The following is a 14,232-nucleotide window of genomic DNA, read 5'->3' as shown; positions in this document are numbered from 1 at the left end:
CGGCGGAAAGAAACGGCTACGGCAGGGTAGGGGGAAAATAGCATTATAATGTATGATAATGTATAATAATAAGCCTCACGTACTATCGGGAACCGCCCAGAACGGAGTTAAGCGAAAGCCCCGGGGGAGAGAACGTAACGCAAAACAGCTGACTCTACGACTCGACAAGAGAGAGAGAGAGGGAAGGCAACCCTGAGGTGGGGGTGCCGGGCGGATGGGGAGGGGGAGGCTAACTAGTGGGGCAGAGGACAGGAGTACCAACCTGAACAGAGACCCACGACTGGAATGATCACACAGAAAGACTAGGATAACAATATAATAATATAACTAATAGGTAAATAAAAGAGGAAGGCATGCTGGATAATAATAATAATAATATCAATCGTAAGATAGTACGGAGGGACGAACAGAGAGACAGGGGAAGACCAAGCCTAACAGCGCGTGGAGCTAGGCAGGGCTACCAACATAACACAAAGTCGGTGAAGTGCCGACAAAAAACGTAAAACAAAGAACTGTCTCGTGAAAATCCCTTCGAACTAATAATACTAGAATAAAACGTATGCTAATAAGATCGTTATGAACGTCCGTGACGTGCGGAACGTAAAACGAAGTAAAACTAGTAATGCTCGAAAGCTACCAGGCATGCCAACCTAACATGATATTACGATACCGTAGTATCGTAAACAACTGTTATCGTAATAACAGACTACCATATTATAAAATAACACGGGGTGTGAACCGTGGATACCCAGAAAAGTTCAAAACGAGGAACAATCAGTATAGAAGACTCATTGTAAAACGTTAAGAACGACGAGAGAGGAGGTGGCCGATCGCCACGAGAACCTGATGCGGGTCGTGGATAAAATAATAAATAAGGGCAAGGCCACCTCCAAAATCTCAAAACTCATAGATCTGGTACTTAACTTCTGTGGAGTGATGGTAGGGTCCGACATCCTGAGATAAATCCTGGGTAATCCAAGGAAAACACGCACCAGAAAAAAGATAACGTATGCAAGCAGGTGCTATGAAAAAGGAGTGACGTCACTGGCGTGGGTGGGATCGTTCGTAGTAGCGTTTCAGAGCTAGGATGTTGAACGGCACCTCGCTGTTCGGGGATATTGACAGGAGATATCTAAATGGTGCAAGACCTCTGGTTGTGATTTAATCACGCCCCAGTTATTTATACCGACACCTTAATAGGTGAGCGAGCTGGGTTCAACCTAGCCTTCCTATACAATTTTTTCTCTGGTAAAATTCATAGCAGTTATTACCTTAGAAATGATGTAAAAGGAGCATTTCACTGGGCGGCATGGGTCAGAGCCCAGAAATATATATATATATATATATATATATATATATAGAGAGAGAGAGAGAGAGAGAGAGAGAGAGAGAGAGAGAGAGAGAGAGAGAGAGAGAGAGAGTGTGTGTGTGTGTGTGTGTGTGTGTGTGTGTGTGTAATCCCTTGTCACTTCGAAGTTCAAGTTTTGCGGCCTCAGTGCATCGCTGATTTAAAAGATATTCATCGACAAATAAAAATTAAAAAATATCACTATATCAGTAGCCGTATTGCAGAAAGCACGTTGTTTCATTGTGATGCCCGAGGGAAACGGTTTTCCAGGAGGCCAGAGAAAGAGAGAAGTTCTCTCAGAGCCTATGTACATACCCATGGCCACTCTGACGAGGCACGTGTTTGGTTCCTGGCGCGAGATAGACGAATGAGAGCATGAGTGGATGTATTCCGTGAGCTGATTGTCTGTGCATCATTGCATCTTCTTCCAGCTTCTTCCCTTGTTGTATGTCCCCACTCTCGTTCACACTGTCAACTGTGTCTCGGTATCTTAGTGTTGGGTTTGAAATTAACTTTTCGTTAAGCCCTTGTAATGTGTCCTGAGTGCCGTACCCCCAGCAAAAATTTCCTCTGGTGAGCCCAAGAGGAAGAGGAAGATAATGACCATCAGCGAAAAAGTTAAACTTTTAGATATGTTAAAATAGGGCAGGAGTTATGCCGCGGTGGCATGCCATTATGGAGTTTAAGGCAGGAGTTATGCCGCGGTGGCATGCCATTATGGAGTTTAGGGCAGGAGTTATGCCGCGGTGGCATGCCATTATGGAGTTTATGAATTGACAGTGCGCTACATTAAAAAAAACGAAGCTAACATCTGCAAAACTGCTGCAATAAGCTTCAATAAAGAAGCGAAAGGTGCGGTAACTCCACGTAATGAAAAATTGTGAAAATGGAAGTTGCATTAGTCTTGTGCATTGTTGAGTGCAGGAAAAAAATGTGAGTTTGGACACTAATAGGGTCAGGACAAAGGCCAAATCTCTCTATGATCAACCCTTGCCCACTGACAATGACAAAGGAGATGCTGAAGAAGCTGATGAAGATGATCCTGAAGAACCTTAAGCCAGTATTAACTCTGCCACAAGTGATTTGCCTCTTCAAGGACTAGGCTTTACAGCCAGCAAATGCTGGTTCAATAGATTTCAAAAGAGATACAGTACAGCCTTTTTATGGTGGGGCTGCCTCTGCCGACACTATTGCTGCTTGTCGTTACGTGGAGGATGAGTTTCCTAAGGTCATCAGTGATGGCGGCTACCTCCCTAAGTTTTTAACAAGAACGATACAGGCCTCCTGATGAAGTTCATCACTCGGCGGTGAAGAAGGTAGTGAGGTTGGCTTGCGTCATCTGGGATGAAAGATTAATTTACATGACAGAAGAACACATCAACGGCCTTATCGATGCCCACTCGGACCTACTGTCAGATGCAGACCTCCTTGAGAGGACAAAGTCTACAAGTTAATAAAAAAGAGAAAAAGAGTAAGACGAAGAAATGCAACAATTGTGCAATGTGGCAAGGGCAATGCAACCATTTGCACTAGACATAGATGATAATATGCTTCGAGTTGTTGGGTTTAACAACCGTGTTGATGGAGTTATGTCCTTGTACAAGGGCATTTTGCAGCAAAAGAAAAAAGCAGTGGCAGCAACTACCCATCACGATGTTCTTCTCCAAGATAAAAACCCCAGCTACACCAACAGCGCCTCCAGCAAAAAGAGCCTCTGAGATAATCTGAAGCCTCTACGAGTGGAGTCGGAGCCTCTGCTCAGCCACTACCAGCCTCTTCTTCTCTCTCACAAGCAAATGTTGACGATCCAGTAACAGTATATGACGATGAGGCGATTCCCAAACTGATTTAAAGACCTCATTATACTTGTGCAGTAACACCATTATGATCAGTATTGGTCATCACATTCATCAAACTGCACAGGTCTGCCATCGTCATTATCATCGTCGTTGTCATTACTGGAATCGTCTCAAGATACTACTGTCATTGGTGAGTATAGAACACCATAATACGTATCGTATGAGAGAGAGAGAGAGTAAATGTATAATATCAAGGTTTTATAATTAAATACTGTAGGTTTAAGTAAAATATATATAAAGTATAACTATACATATTTTGAACATTCTGGTACCCATGCGCATATATACGTAAATTCCTAGGGAGGCCAGTCCTACTTCGCAGCTTTTCACCTACCGCGGGTTGGCCTGGAACAAATTATCAGCCATAGATGAGGGAATGCTGCATATATATATATATATATATATATATATATATATATATATATATATATATATATATATAACCAACATATTGTTTGTGTTAAGGAATGCAGTTTCTTTATAACTGTCAACAGGAAGTTGACTTAGGCCTCACATCTAAAAAAGCTGAAGGTTGAATGTTTGGGGATTTTGATTATTTTTAAAGTATCAGGCCATATACCTTCGGGAGTAGATTGTCAGACTCTCCTAAAACTGTATGGAGCTCTTATTTAATCTAAACTTTTATATGAATGTTAGATATATTCTCCAGCTTCCCCTATCAAGTTTAAGATTTTAGAACCCATTCATCATGCTGGCATCAGATTAGGTACTGATGCTTTTAGGTCGTGCCCCATCCCTAGTCTTTTAGTTGATGCAGAGGAGTGGCCTCTGAACTTATATGACTGGTCTGCTTTGATTAGATATTGGTATAGGTAACAGAAGTTTCCTAATTCACTGTCCTTTTAAACTGCCATGAAGAGAATTTATATCCATACTATAAGGCCCAATCTACATTCCCATAAGCCTTATGGATTCAGAGTAAAACAACTGCTAAATAGCCTGAATATTTTGAGGATTGGGATAATACCTTTTGGGTTATCAGTCACCGCTTCCTGGAAACTTCCAGATATATCCTGTAGTTATTTTACTGGGTCTAAAGGCAACATGATAAATGAAAAAAATGTGATCTTCCTATTTGGAACCCACAAAATAACATAGGGATACTAGATTTATATTTACAGATGGTCCAAATGCTGTGCTGGCATTGGATTTGTGGTGTAAAATTATTGTTTTAATTGTAAATGTGCACTTTTGGAGCTTCCTCTATCTTTATCCTGACTGCTATTGAAAAATATAATAGTTATGTAAAAGTTTATTTATACATTTTCAGTGCCACAAAGTTTGTTGCAGGTATTGCTAGTATTTAATTAAACTAACCCTTTGGGTTTATAAATTTTAGAGTGGCTGTATATTTGTATCACTGAAGATAAGGAAGTTAGTTTTTCTGGGTTCCAGCTCATAGGTGTGTGCCAGGAAAGGAAAAGGCAGGCAAATTAGTTAAAGAAGCAGGAAACAAGTTACTTCCTGGAATATATCTTCTTCATTGTAATAACTTTGCCTCATATTAAAAATCCTGTGATATTATGCAACATAACTGGAATTCTGTTGATGAGAATAAGATGGAGATTGCAAATGCTATTCCTCCGTGGAAATATAGTGATATGTCTAAAAGATAGGAAACTGCCCTCTGTCACCTTAGAATTGGGCACACACACTTAACACACAAGTTCCTAATAAATGATAGGTGTCACCCATTTTGTGATGAATGCTTAGTTCCTCTGAATGTTAGGCCTTTACTTATTGAATGCCCGAGTTTTGTGGATATTAGAACACGATTCCTCTCTAAAGCTTGTAATGAAGATGGTAGGTACATCCTCACCAAGAATCTTGGAAGCGACATTTTGTACGATACCGCCAGTGTCATTTTCAAGTTTGTACTGGGAGCTGGCTGTCTTACTAGATTTTTTGATTTTAGCTTTTAGATGTTTCATTGTTAAGTTACTTGTTCATTTCTGTTTTTTTTAACTTGGTTATTAATTCTATATTAAGCACACGCCAATAGTCATCAATGGCCATTGATTTATCATGCTAAATAATTACCATTCATTCATTTTGTGTTAAATCTGATCTGTTACCCTTATGAAGATGATAGGTTTCCCACTTCTCCAAATAAACACATCTACAATTATTATTGAATCAGCGTATGTCTTTCACTCCGTATTTCAGCTCACAGGGTTCCTACACGAGTCCTTGAGAAAACCATATAACAGAGATCTGACCTTCAAGACAGTTTTTATTAGCCTTTGCATTGGCAATAATACTGTAGTAATGCTACCATTAAACTTTCTCATCAAGTCAAATATTCAGAAGGTTGAGACCTTGTTTTTTTACATAGTTGGTAAGTAAAACCTAGAGTCTACTGGCCCATGATCCCAGGTTTGAGACCTACATTCTTTGCCTCTGACAAATTACTGACAAGGGTTGAGATGAGATGCTTTTGTATCCAGTGAGGGGCCTGCAGTGCTATCAAGAGCTCACAAAGTCAGGAGTATCATCCGGATGATCATCTTCAGAAGAAAAAAAAAAAATTTCAGGTGATGAAGGTAGTGGTCTTATGATGCCAGACTATTATTTTCACCTGTTATCTTTGGGAAGTTACCCACAATTCCTGTGTCCTGTGGGGGCTGCTCAACAAGTTGGTTAACCAACCAGGCTCCTTCTCGGGACTGAATGACTGGTTCTTTTAATTCTTTCTTCTCCCCCCCCCCCCTTGGGGTACAGCAGCCATGACTATTACATGTTGCATAAGACGTATGATGTTGGTAAGCTTCATAATTGGGCAATTATTCTTCAAAGTCAGGACTTGTCTAGAAGTAACTCCTTCATCCTTCTTTGTTAAGATGGAGGATGGAAGAATCTCTACAAAACTCATTTTTTATGAAGTATTTGCTATTATATTTTCAACAGCATTGCTTTCCAAAGGGAGATAGTATTTTTGTCTTCTAATTCTGGTTTCCCTTAAACTAACACTGGCTCAGATTCTAAAAGCTTTTTCATCTTTATGGTAAGCTGAATAGGAGGAAATTGGAGTAATCTTCCTCGTTCCCACATGGCTCTTGAAAGAATGGCACTATTTTCAAAATGAGGTACTGTATAGAATTTAGTATATCCTTTACATACATACTCTGTTTTTTCTTTGTATCACTTTACTGTTTACTATCAGTTATTCATTTCTTTTAATTTTCATAAAGGGGTAACATCGACAATCTTTCATTTAGAGATTGTACAAATCATTAATTGATATGATGAAGTAGTACATTCTTATTTAGTAATATCTTTTGTATATTGTTTCAGATTGTTAGTAAAGGTCCAACAATATTCGTTGTTGAGGATCAATCTGGCGGTAAATTTGGTGGCTTTGCTTCTGTTTCATGGGAGGTCAGACCCCAATTTCATGGTAAGATATTTAAACTTTTATCAGGTTTACTAGTGTCACAATAATTATTTTTACCCAATTCGAATGTGATTTAATATATCAACAGATATTTTTGAATTAAGCTATATAAAATTTTGCAATTTATCTGTAAAAAGCTGATAACAAAATTCTTTTACCGTTCAGTTATTCAACTCGTTGTCACTCGTAGGTCTTGAATAATATAAAAACTTCAGATAATGCTTGTGACACCTGTGAGCCAGGCTACCATACCTCAAAGGGTGACCTTAATTTGCCAAGCCTATGCAAGTACATTATAAATGAAATTTGTAAAATGGAATAAGAAAAGTAAGCACACTGTAGTATTCGTCTTATTCTTTGATATTTTGCTTGAAAAGTTCACTTGTTCTGATACGAAAACAAGCCTTTTGTCCTTTAGAATAGTAGATTCATTTGCTAAAGGTGGATATGGCCTCAAGTCGTTAGCAAGGTAGTTTCAGTAGATAACAATAGGTAGGTGAAGAGAGCTATCCACTTGCTTGACTTAATCAAATCACTTTCATCCATGGCTGCTTGATGATAGGATGTGTTGCTGCTGCTCCTCATCTTTCACCTTTTGCTGTTGGATCTTTTTCTTCACTTTTTTGTCACCATTGTGATCAACACAGTGTAGTGCAATGTAATGTGGTGCCAGTATCAGTGAGTATTTGTAATATATCCTCTGTGGTGATAATGTAGTGGTTGCTGCTGCAGCTGAGAAAGTTCCTGCTGCTTCCAGTTCGATGGAAGGATCAATCATTGCCAGTACTCAGATCTTTACTATTGTGGTTACAGTAAGGTTTGACTACTCTGGTTAGAGCAATGAGAGATGGTTGGCAAAGGAAAAAGAAGAGTTTACTCCCTCTTCTTCCTCCTCTACAAAATCCACATCTTCCTCTTCCCCTTCATCTTCTATTATTTAAATGTTTCCTCTCATTAGAAGAAGACTTAGTCTTGTAGGGAGGCTCCGTATAGTAAGTTCCATCGGATTTCTAGCGACCGGTCTCCTCCTCCAGGAAGGAGTGATGAAGGTCACCCACTGACTAGGGCCTTCAGGTTCAGTTCAGCAGAGTTTAAGCATGGTGTGATAGCTACTGCTTCTAATCTGGTTGCAGGTGAGGGTGAAAATTAAGCAACCACCTTTCTTTTTACTATCAGGACACGGAACACTCGTCCTTTTCCATAGAGAGCCACTCTCCTCCTCTGGTAGGGAGTGACATAGGTCACGTGCTGACTGGTACTTTCAGTGTTTGTTAAGCAGAGTGCAAACACGGTGTGACACCTGCTGTGGTTGAACAGGTTACAAATGAACAGTCCCAACCTGACCAAGCACTAGTACCATATGCCAAGTTAGGATGGGCAGCAAGTGCTACCCATAGTATCTTCTCCTCCAAACCTTCTCTTCTCCAGAAGGGAGGGAAGGAGCTTACCCTTGAACAGTATAACTAGGTTTGGTGCACTGAAGTGTGAGCCTGGTATGATAGCTGGAGGTTACATAATGGCAACTGGCAGGCGGGTCTGTCATAGACTGAGCATCTGCATTATAGACTTAGCTGGAGAAGGAACATGAGTGTTTACCTTATTCTTTTCTATTCTGACATTGTAATACTCTTTTCCATGTAAATCATGATTTCCACCCATCAGTATGACTGATCTATGCTTTTGAGCACAAACCTGACCAGATACTCACAGCCTGTCACCATAGGGAAGGGTGTGCAGTAATGCTTCTAGCTCTGTGGATGGTTGTTGTCGGAGACACTAGAACCCTGAGTCAGAGCAGTCCTTCGTGGAAGTTCTTGAGCTTATTTATAAGTCCTTCTTACTGAGAGAGGGCCATGAAGAAGTCACCCAGCTTTAGTACAGAATGTTATTTTTTATTAATATTATTATTTCTGGGTCGACCTGTGACGCCCGGTGAAAAGGGTCCTTCTTATCTCTTTTCTGATATAAATACTTCCAAATATACCAGAGAAAGTTAAAGCATGGAATGCAGGGGTTACTACCCTCGCGCGAGCACCCTAAGGGCGTCGTGTATAAAGAAAGGGCGTGTGAAAACCATTATTCACAGGTCATCTTCCATTTAGATCAATCCTTCATCAAAAGGGGGAGCCGCCCTAATGGCACCAACCAAACCCACCTGATCCACTCAGCGACGCCTGCCTCGAGCGCCCTCTATTCATCCTTCTGTTGGACTTGTACTAACGACGATTGCTTTGCTTTGTGTCTCGCTTTTTAGCTGTTTTTTGTGGATTTCTTCAACATGGCTGAAGCTCTCCTTACCCCTACACCTATGTTAAGTACCATAGATTGTTTTGACAGTTTTTTAAGTACTGGGCAAGTTTGTGTTAAGTAATAGGAAGTGTTTTAATGCGTTCGGCTTTGTGCCTTCCGAGGCCCACGCAGCCATTTTTGTTGTTTACGCTCAGTGCGTTTTCTTTTTGCTTACAGTGAGCCCTCGCTACTTAGCGGTTCGACCATCGCGGATTCACCACTTCGCGGATTTTTTTCATAACCCATGTATATACATAAATCGCGGATTTTCCGGAAATTTCGAAAATACCGCGATGTGACCGATGGTGCGAGATTGGAGAAAGTAAGGAAAATTGAATCATGATTGATTTTCAATATAAATGAAACTTTGAGGAGCATCAAAGATATCATTTGTTAGAGTGATAGAGAGAGGTAAGGAATGGGAGGTAGTGAAAAGTAGCCCACAGAGAGAGAGAGAGAGATGTAGAGAGAGCGAGAGAGGTAGAGAGAGAGAGAGAGGTAAAGAGAGAGAGAGAGAGAGAGAGAGAGAGATAGAGGGGGGTTTAAATGTAATAAACAAAAAAATTTGATAGGTTATAACACATTGGTGCTTATGTAATATCAACTGTATACTGTAGACGGTTTGAATAAGTTAAGAAATGGTATAAACCATACTTTGTTAGTGTATTCGTACACTCTCAAGAGCGGCAGCTAGATGTCAGCTGATCTAATCATAGCCAAAAGTAAAACAAAAAGAAGTCAACAATACTCGATTTTTAAAACACCCGAAATTTAAAAACAAAAGTACACGCTTTCTTAATGTGCAATTAATTATTTAAAGAGTAGCATTTTTCTAGAATAAAATGATGTTTCCCAAAAAATAGTGGTTTGCTGATGAAATCGGGTACCGTAATTTTAGCTATGATTGAAATGGATGTAGACTCTGCATAATTTTTTCGTTTCGTATTTAATTGACACTAAGAAAACTAATTTTAGTTTCTTCATCTAAATGTAAGTATTGTATAACACAAAGAGAGAGAGAGAGAGAGAGAGAGAGAGAGAGAGAGAGAGATGAATCAGCTGTTGTAATCAAATGGCGTGTTTCTGTTTCGTGAGAATTTCATCGCCACGACTATAACAACAACATACTGTACTGAACTTTACAGTATTATACAGACTACTGTAATATGATAAAGTAAAATATTTGTAATCTTTTTTATATGAAATGGGGCTATTTTTTTTTTTTGTTTAAATTTACATTTACGCATGTAAAACAACTCTCTCTCTCTCTCTCTCTCTCTCTCTCTCTCTCTCTCTCTCTCTCTCTCTCTCTCTCTCTCTCTCTCTCGTAAATTGTTTTCCTACTTTGCTACGTACAGTGAACCCTCGTTTATCGCGGTAGATAGGTTCCAGACCCGGCCGCGATAGGTGAAAATCCGCGAAGTAGTGACACCATATTTACCTATTTATTTAACATGTATATTCGGACTTTCAAAACCTTCCCTTGTACGTAGTACTGTTAACAAACTATCCTTTAATGTACAGAATACTTAATCCATGTACTACAGTACCCTAAACTAAAACAGGCACAAATATTAAAGGCGATTTTATATCATTCGTTTCCTAAACACGCCAAAAAGCATGATAAAAAATGGCAACCAATGTTTTGTTTATGTTTATCTCTGATCATAATGAAGAAACAAACTCATTTAGTGTACACATATATGTATAGGTTAGTTTTTGCATCGATTATATTGATTATACAGTATGTTGATTTTGTTATTACCAATGTTTTACTTAATTTTTCTTAGGACTTCCAAATTAAATGTTTTTCTTTATGACGCCGCCTGAAACGACGGCGTCATAAAGTACCGTACGCTCAGTAAACAACCACGCTCAGAACAAAGAAGGCATTTAACGTGCATGATAAAAGTGATAAATAATGATATTTACAGTAAAAGTATTTACAAAATGTGTTATTACAAATATTATTTACCGTATCTATATAAAATCATACAGTACATACTGTATGTAGCAAAGCAGAAAAACAATTTACGAGAGAGAGAGAGAGAGAGAGAGAGAGAGAGAGAGAGAGAGAGAGAGAGAGAGAGAGAGAGAGAGAGAGATTGTTTTACGTACGTAAATGTAAATTTTAAACAAAAAAGATATGATAGGTTACAACATGTATACTGTACTCTTCAGACGTTTAAAACCTTCCCTTTAACTTAATGCATATAGTACTAAACTATAAAACAGGCACAAATATTAAAATGTTAGAATATTAAAGTAAAAAATAAAAATTGTTACTGTACTCACCACGAAAGAAGTTCAAGAAAAATTTGAATGATGATGGCGATGAATTTGCTGCACAGTAGAAATGATGATGATGAAGCTGATGATGTCTTCTATTGTGCAGCCAATGATAGTATTTTACGTCTCTTCAGACGGAGGTGTCTTTTCCTGGGACACCTCTTCAACTTCTTCAATTTCTTCCGAAGGCGTACTAGCAGGAGGAACTGGCTCTTTTTTGCGAGGCTGGAAGAACATTGTGATCGGAAGTTGCTGCCGCTGCTTCTTTTTTCGCTCTAAGAGCATCCTGTAGGGAGTCATGATGTCATCGACCTTGTTGGAGAATTGCATAGACCGAATCATATCCTCGTCCCACTCTTGTAACATTTCTTTCAACTACTTCGCATGGTTGCAGGCCTTGGCAAGTCGTTCTAATGTTAAGCCCGTTTCTTCGACATTTTCTTGGGTCTCTTCTTGGGTTTCACTCTCTTATTCGCTTGCCGATTTCATCAGGTCTTCGAGGTCTGCGTCAGTTAGGGCTGGGAATGGCAGTCCAACAACTCGTCGACATCTTCAGTCGTCATGTCGCCAAACCCGTCACCTCCAATTATGGCAGCCAACTGCACAGATTTGCGTATTGCAGAGTGTTGAATTTCAGCAGGTGTAAATCCCTCGTCGTCGTAAACAATCTGGGGCCACAACTTCTTCCAGCTCGCATTCACGGTTGCAGGTTTCATCTCTTGCAGTGCCTTCTGAATATTCTGCAGGCACGTGGCTATGGTGTACTGCCGCCAGTATGCCTTCAAGTTAAAATATCAATCCTCATCATCTTGGGCAGCATCCACACACGCAACGAGGTCCGCCAAGGTATTCTTCGTGTAGAGGGCCTTGAACGCCCTGATAACCCCCTGGTCCATCGGTTGAATTAATGACGTGGTGTTGGGTGGCAGGAACTCAACCTGAATGCCCTCATGCGACAGATCAGTTGCGTGTCCACCAGCGTTATCCATAAGGAGAAGGATCTTGAATGGCAAGCCCTTCTCTACGAGATATTTGCTGACTTGCGGGATGAAACACTGGTGGAACCAGTTGGAGGTCAGCATCTTTGTAATCCATGCTTTTGGATTATGCATCCAGTACACGGGAAGGAAATTCTTGTTTTTATTTTTCAAAGCACGAGGATTTTTCGACTTATAAATAAGCCCCGGCTTTAGCAAAAATCCAGCAGCATTGCCACACATCACGAGGGTAACGCGATCCTTGAATGCTTTAAAGCCAGAGGCTTTGGCTTCCTCTTTGAACAGGAAAGTTCGCGACGGCATTCTCTTCCAAAACAAGCCGGTCTCATCCTTATTAAAGACTTGTTCCGGCTTGTATCCACCTTCGGCGATAATATTCTTGAACGTCTGGTTCACGTAAGTTTCAGCAGCGGCAGTGTCAGCGGAAGCAGCCTCGCCATGCAGGGAAATGCTTTTCAGGGCGAAGCGTTTCTGAATCTTCGCGAACCATCCTTTGCTGGCGGAAAAACGTTGTTTCTGAGGCTGGGAATCAGTGGATGTCCCTGGTTGAGGTTCATCTGCATCATCATCTTCTTCAGCATGGTTGCCATTGTCGTCTTGAGGTTCCTTTGCCGCAAAATTCTCATACAAGCTCAAAGCCTTGGTTCGGATGGTGTTCGTATCGCTAGGACAATGATTAGGTGTTGGACTGTGAGAAGAGGCTCTAAAAATTAGGCCTTTTTTCAGAAAAATCTCTCGCCTAACCAGGCAATGTTTGTATCACGTGTAATGAGCACCTCCACAATTACTGCTCTTGGGATTGGTTATTTTCTTATTCTGGTAGTCAGGAAAGCAATGATTAGTATTGTACCAACCGTGTGTCTCACGATCGTACATAGTAACGACATTTCATGTTGTGTATATATTATGCTTGTATCTTCGCCCTCCCCTTGCACTGATAAGAACCTAAAATAACATGTCTGTTTTTCTCACCGTTAACTGTTAACTGGTGAGATTGTCGGTTGAACATGAAATTGCCTGTTATGTCTTTTGTGCCATTTTTGCCTGGAGTTTGTGTATGTAAAAATGGATGTTCTGTAATAAAGTCACTCACTTGCTTTCATTCCGCCTTTGAGTCACAACCTTCTCTCGGCTCGTCACATTGGTGACCCCGGAGTGACTTCCCCCCCCCCCTCACCGTTACTATGACGCCCTCTGCAGCATACCCTCTGCAGCAGTACTCGCCGTAGCCAGCCGCCCGTATAGCAAAGCTTTTTCAGCACTCTCAACAACCGTTGGGGGACCAAAGGGCTTTGCTCACCCTCGGGGAAATGACCAGTATCACTCGCCTGTAACCTGCCGCAGACGGCTCTTCTCGTGAGGTGAACCTACTTCGTGCCCTCTGGGTAAGCCGTTTACCCGAACCTGTACGCGCTGCCATACCCAATGTCGATAGTTTACCCATAAAGGACTTGATGACCATAGCCGACGCCCTTATGGACAGCCACTTCGCGACTTTCGAGACCTCCATCAATGCCTCCACTCCTGACGAAGAGGACACCTATTCAACGTCAACCGAAGCTGACGTGAATGCCGTAGGACACACACGCCTATGAATGCCGTAGGACACGCACGACTATGAATGCCATAGGACACGCCTATGAATGCCGTAGGACACACGCCTATGAATGCCGTAGGACACACACGCCTACCCTGTGACGAGCCGGAGCGGCAACAAAGCCACCCATCATCCACCACTCGCTCGCACTCCAACCAACAACTTCTACAGCCACTCACTTGCGCCCATCGGCCGCAGATTTGCTACTACCACCCCAGATCAGGGCGCCGTATTTAACATGTACAGTATGTCATTTTTAGGGGGGGAGCCATGTACCAACCGTGTCACACGATCGTGCATAGTAACGACATTTCATTTTGTGTATATATTATGCTTGTATCTTTGCTCTCCCCTCGCACTGATAAGAACCTAAAATAACATGTCTGTTTTTCTCACCGTTAACTGTTAACCGGTGAGTTTGTTGGTTGAACTTGAAA

At 40.9% G+C, this 14,232-nt stretch overlaps 1 protein-coding gene across 3 annotated transcripts in view; it reads left to right on the top strand.

The window, feature by feature from the left end:
* Positions 1-14,232, top strand: part of LOC137648417 (MTOR-associated protein MEAK7) — a 400,054-nt gene that overhangs the window by 261,645 nt on the left and 124,177 nt on the right. For all 3 annotated transcript variants that reach the window (XM_068381341.1, XM_068381340.1, XM_068381338.1), the window contains one exon: positions 6,523-6,625. In XM_068381341.1, coding sequence (XP_068237442.1) covers positions 6,523-6,625 — 103 coding nt within the window. The remainder of the gene's footprint in view (positions 1-6,522; positions 6,626-14,232) is intronic.

The sequence above is a fragment of the Palaemon carinicauda genome, chromosome 10 (assembly GCF_036898095.1).
Source record: "Palaemon carinicauda isolate YSFRI2023 chromosome 10, ASM3689809v2, whole genome shotgun sequence".
Lineage (NCBI taxonomy): Eukaryota > Metazoa > Arthropoda > Malacostraca > Decapoda > Palaemonidae > Palaemon > Palaemon carinicauda.
The sequence above is the reverse complement of the archived record's forward strand: the minus strand, read 5'-3'. Positions and strand labels throughout refer to the sequence as shown.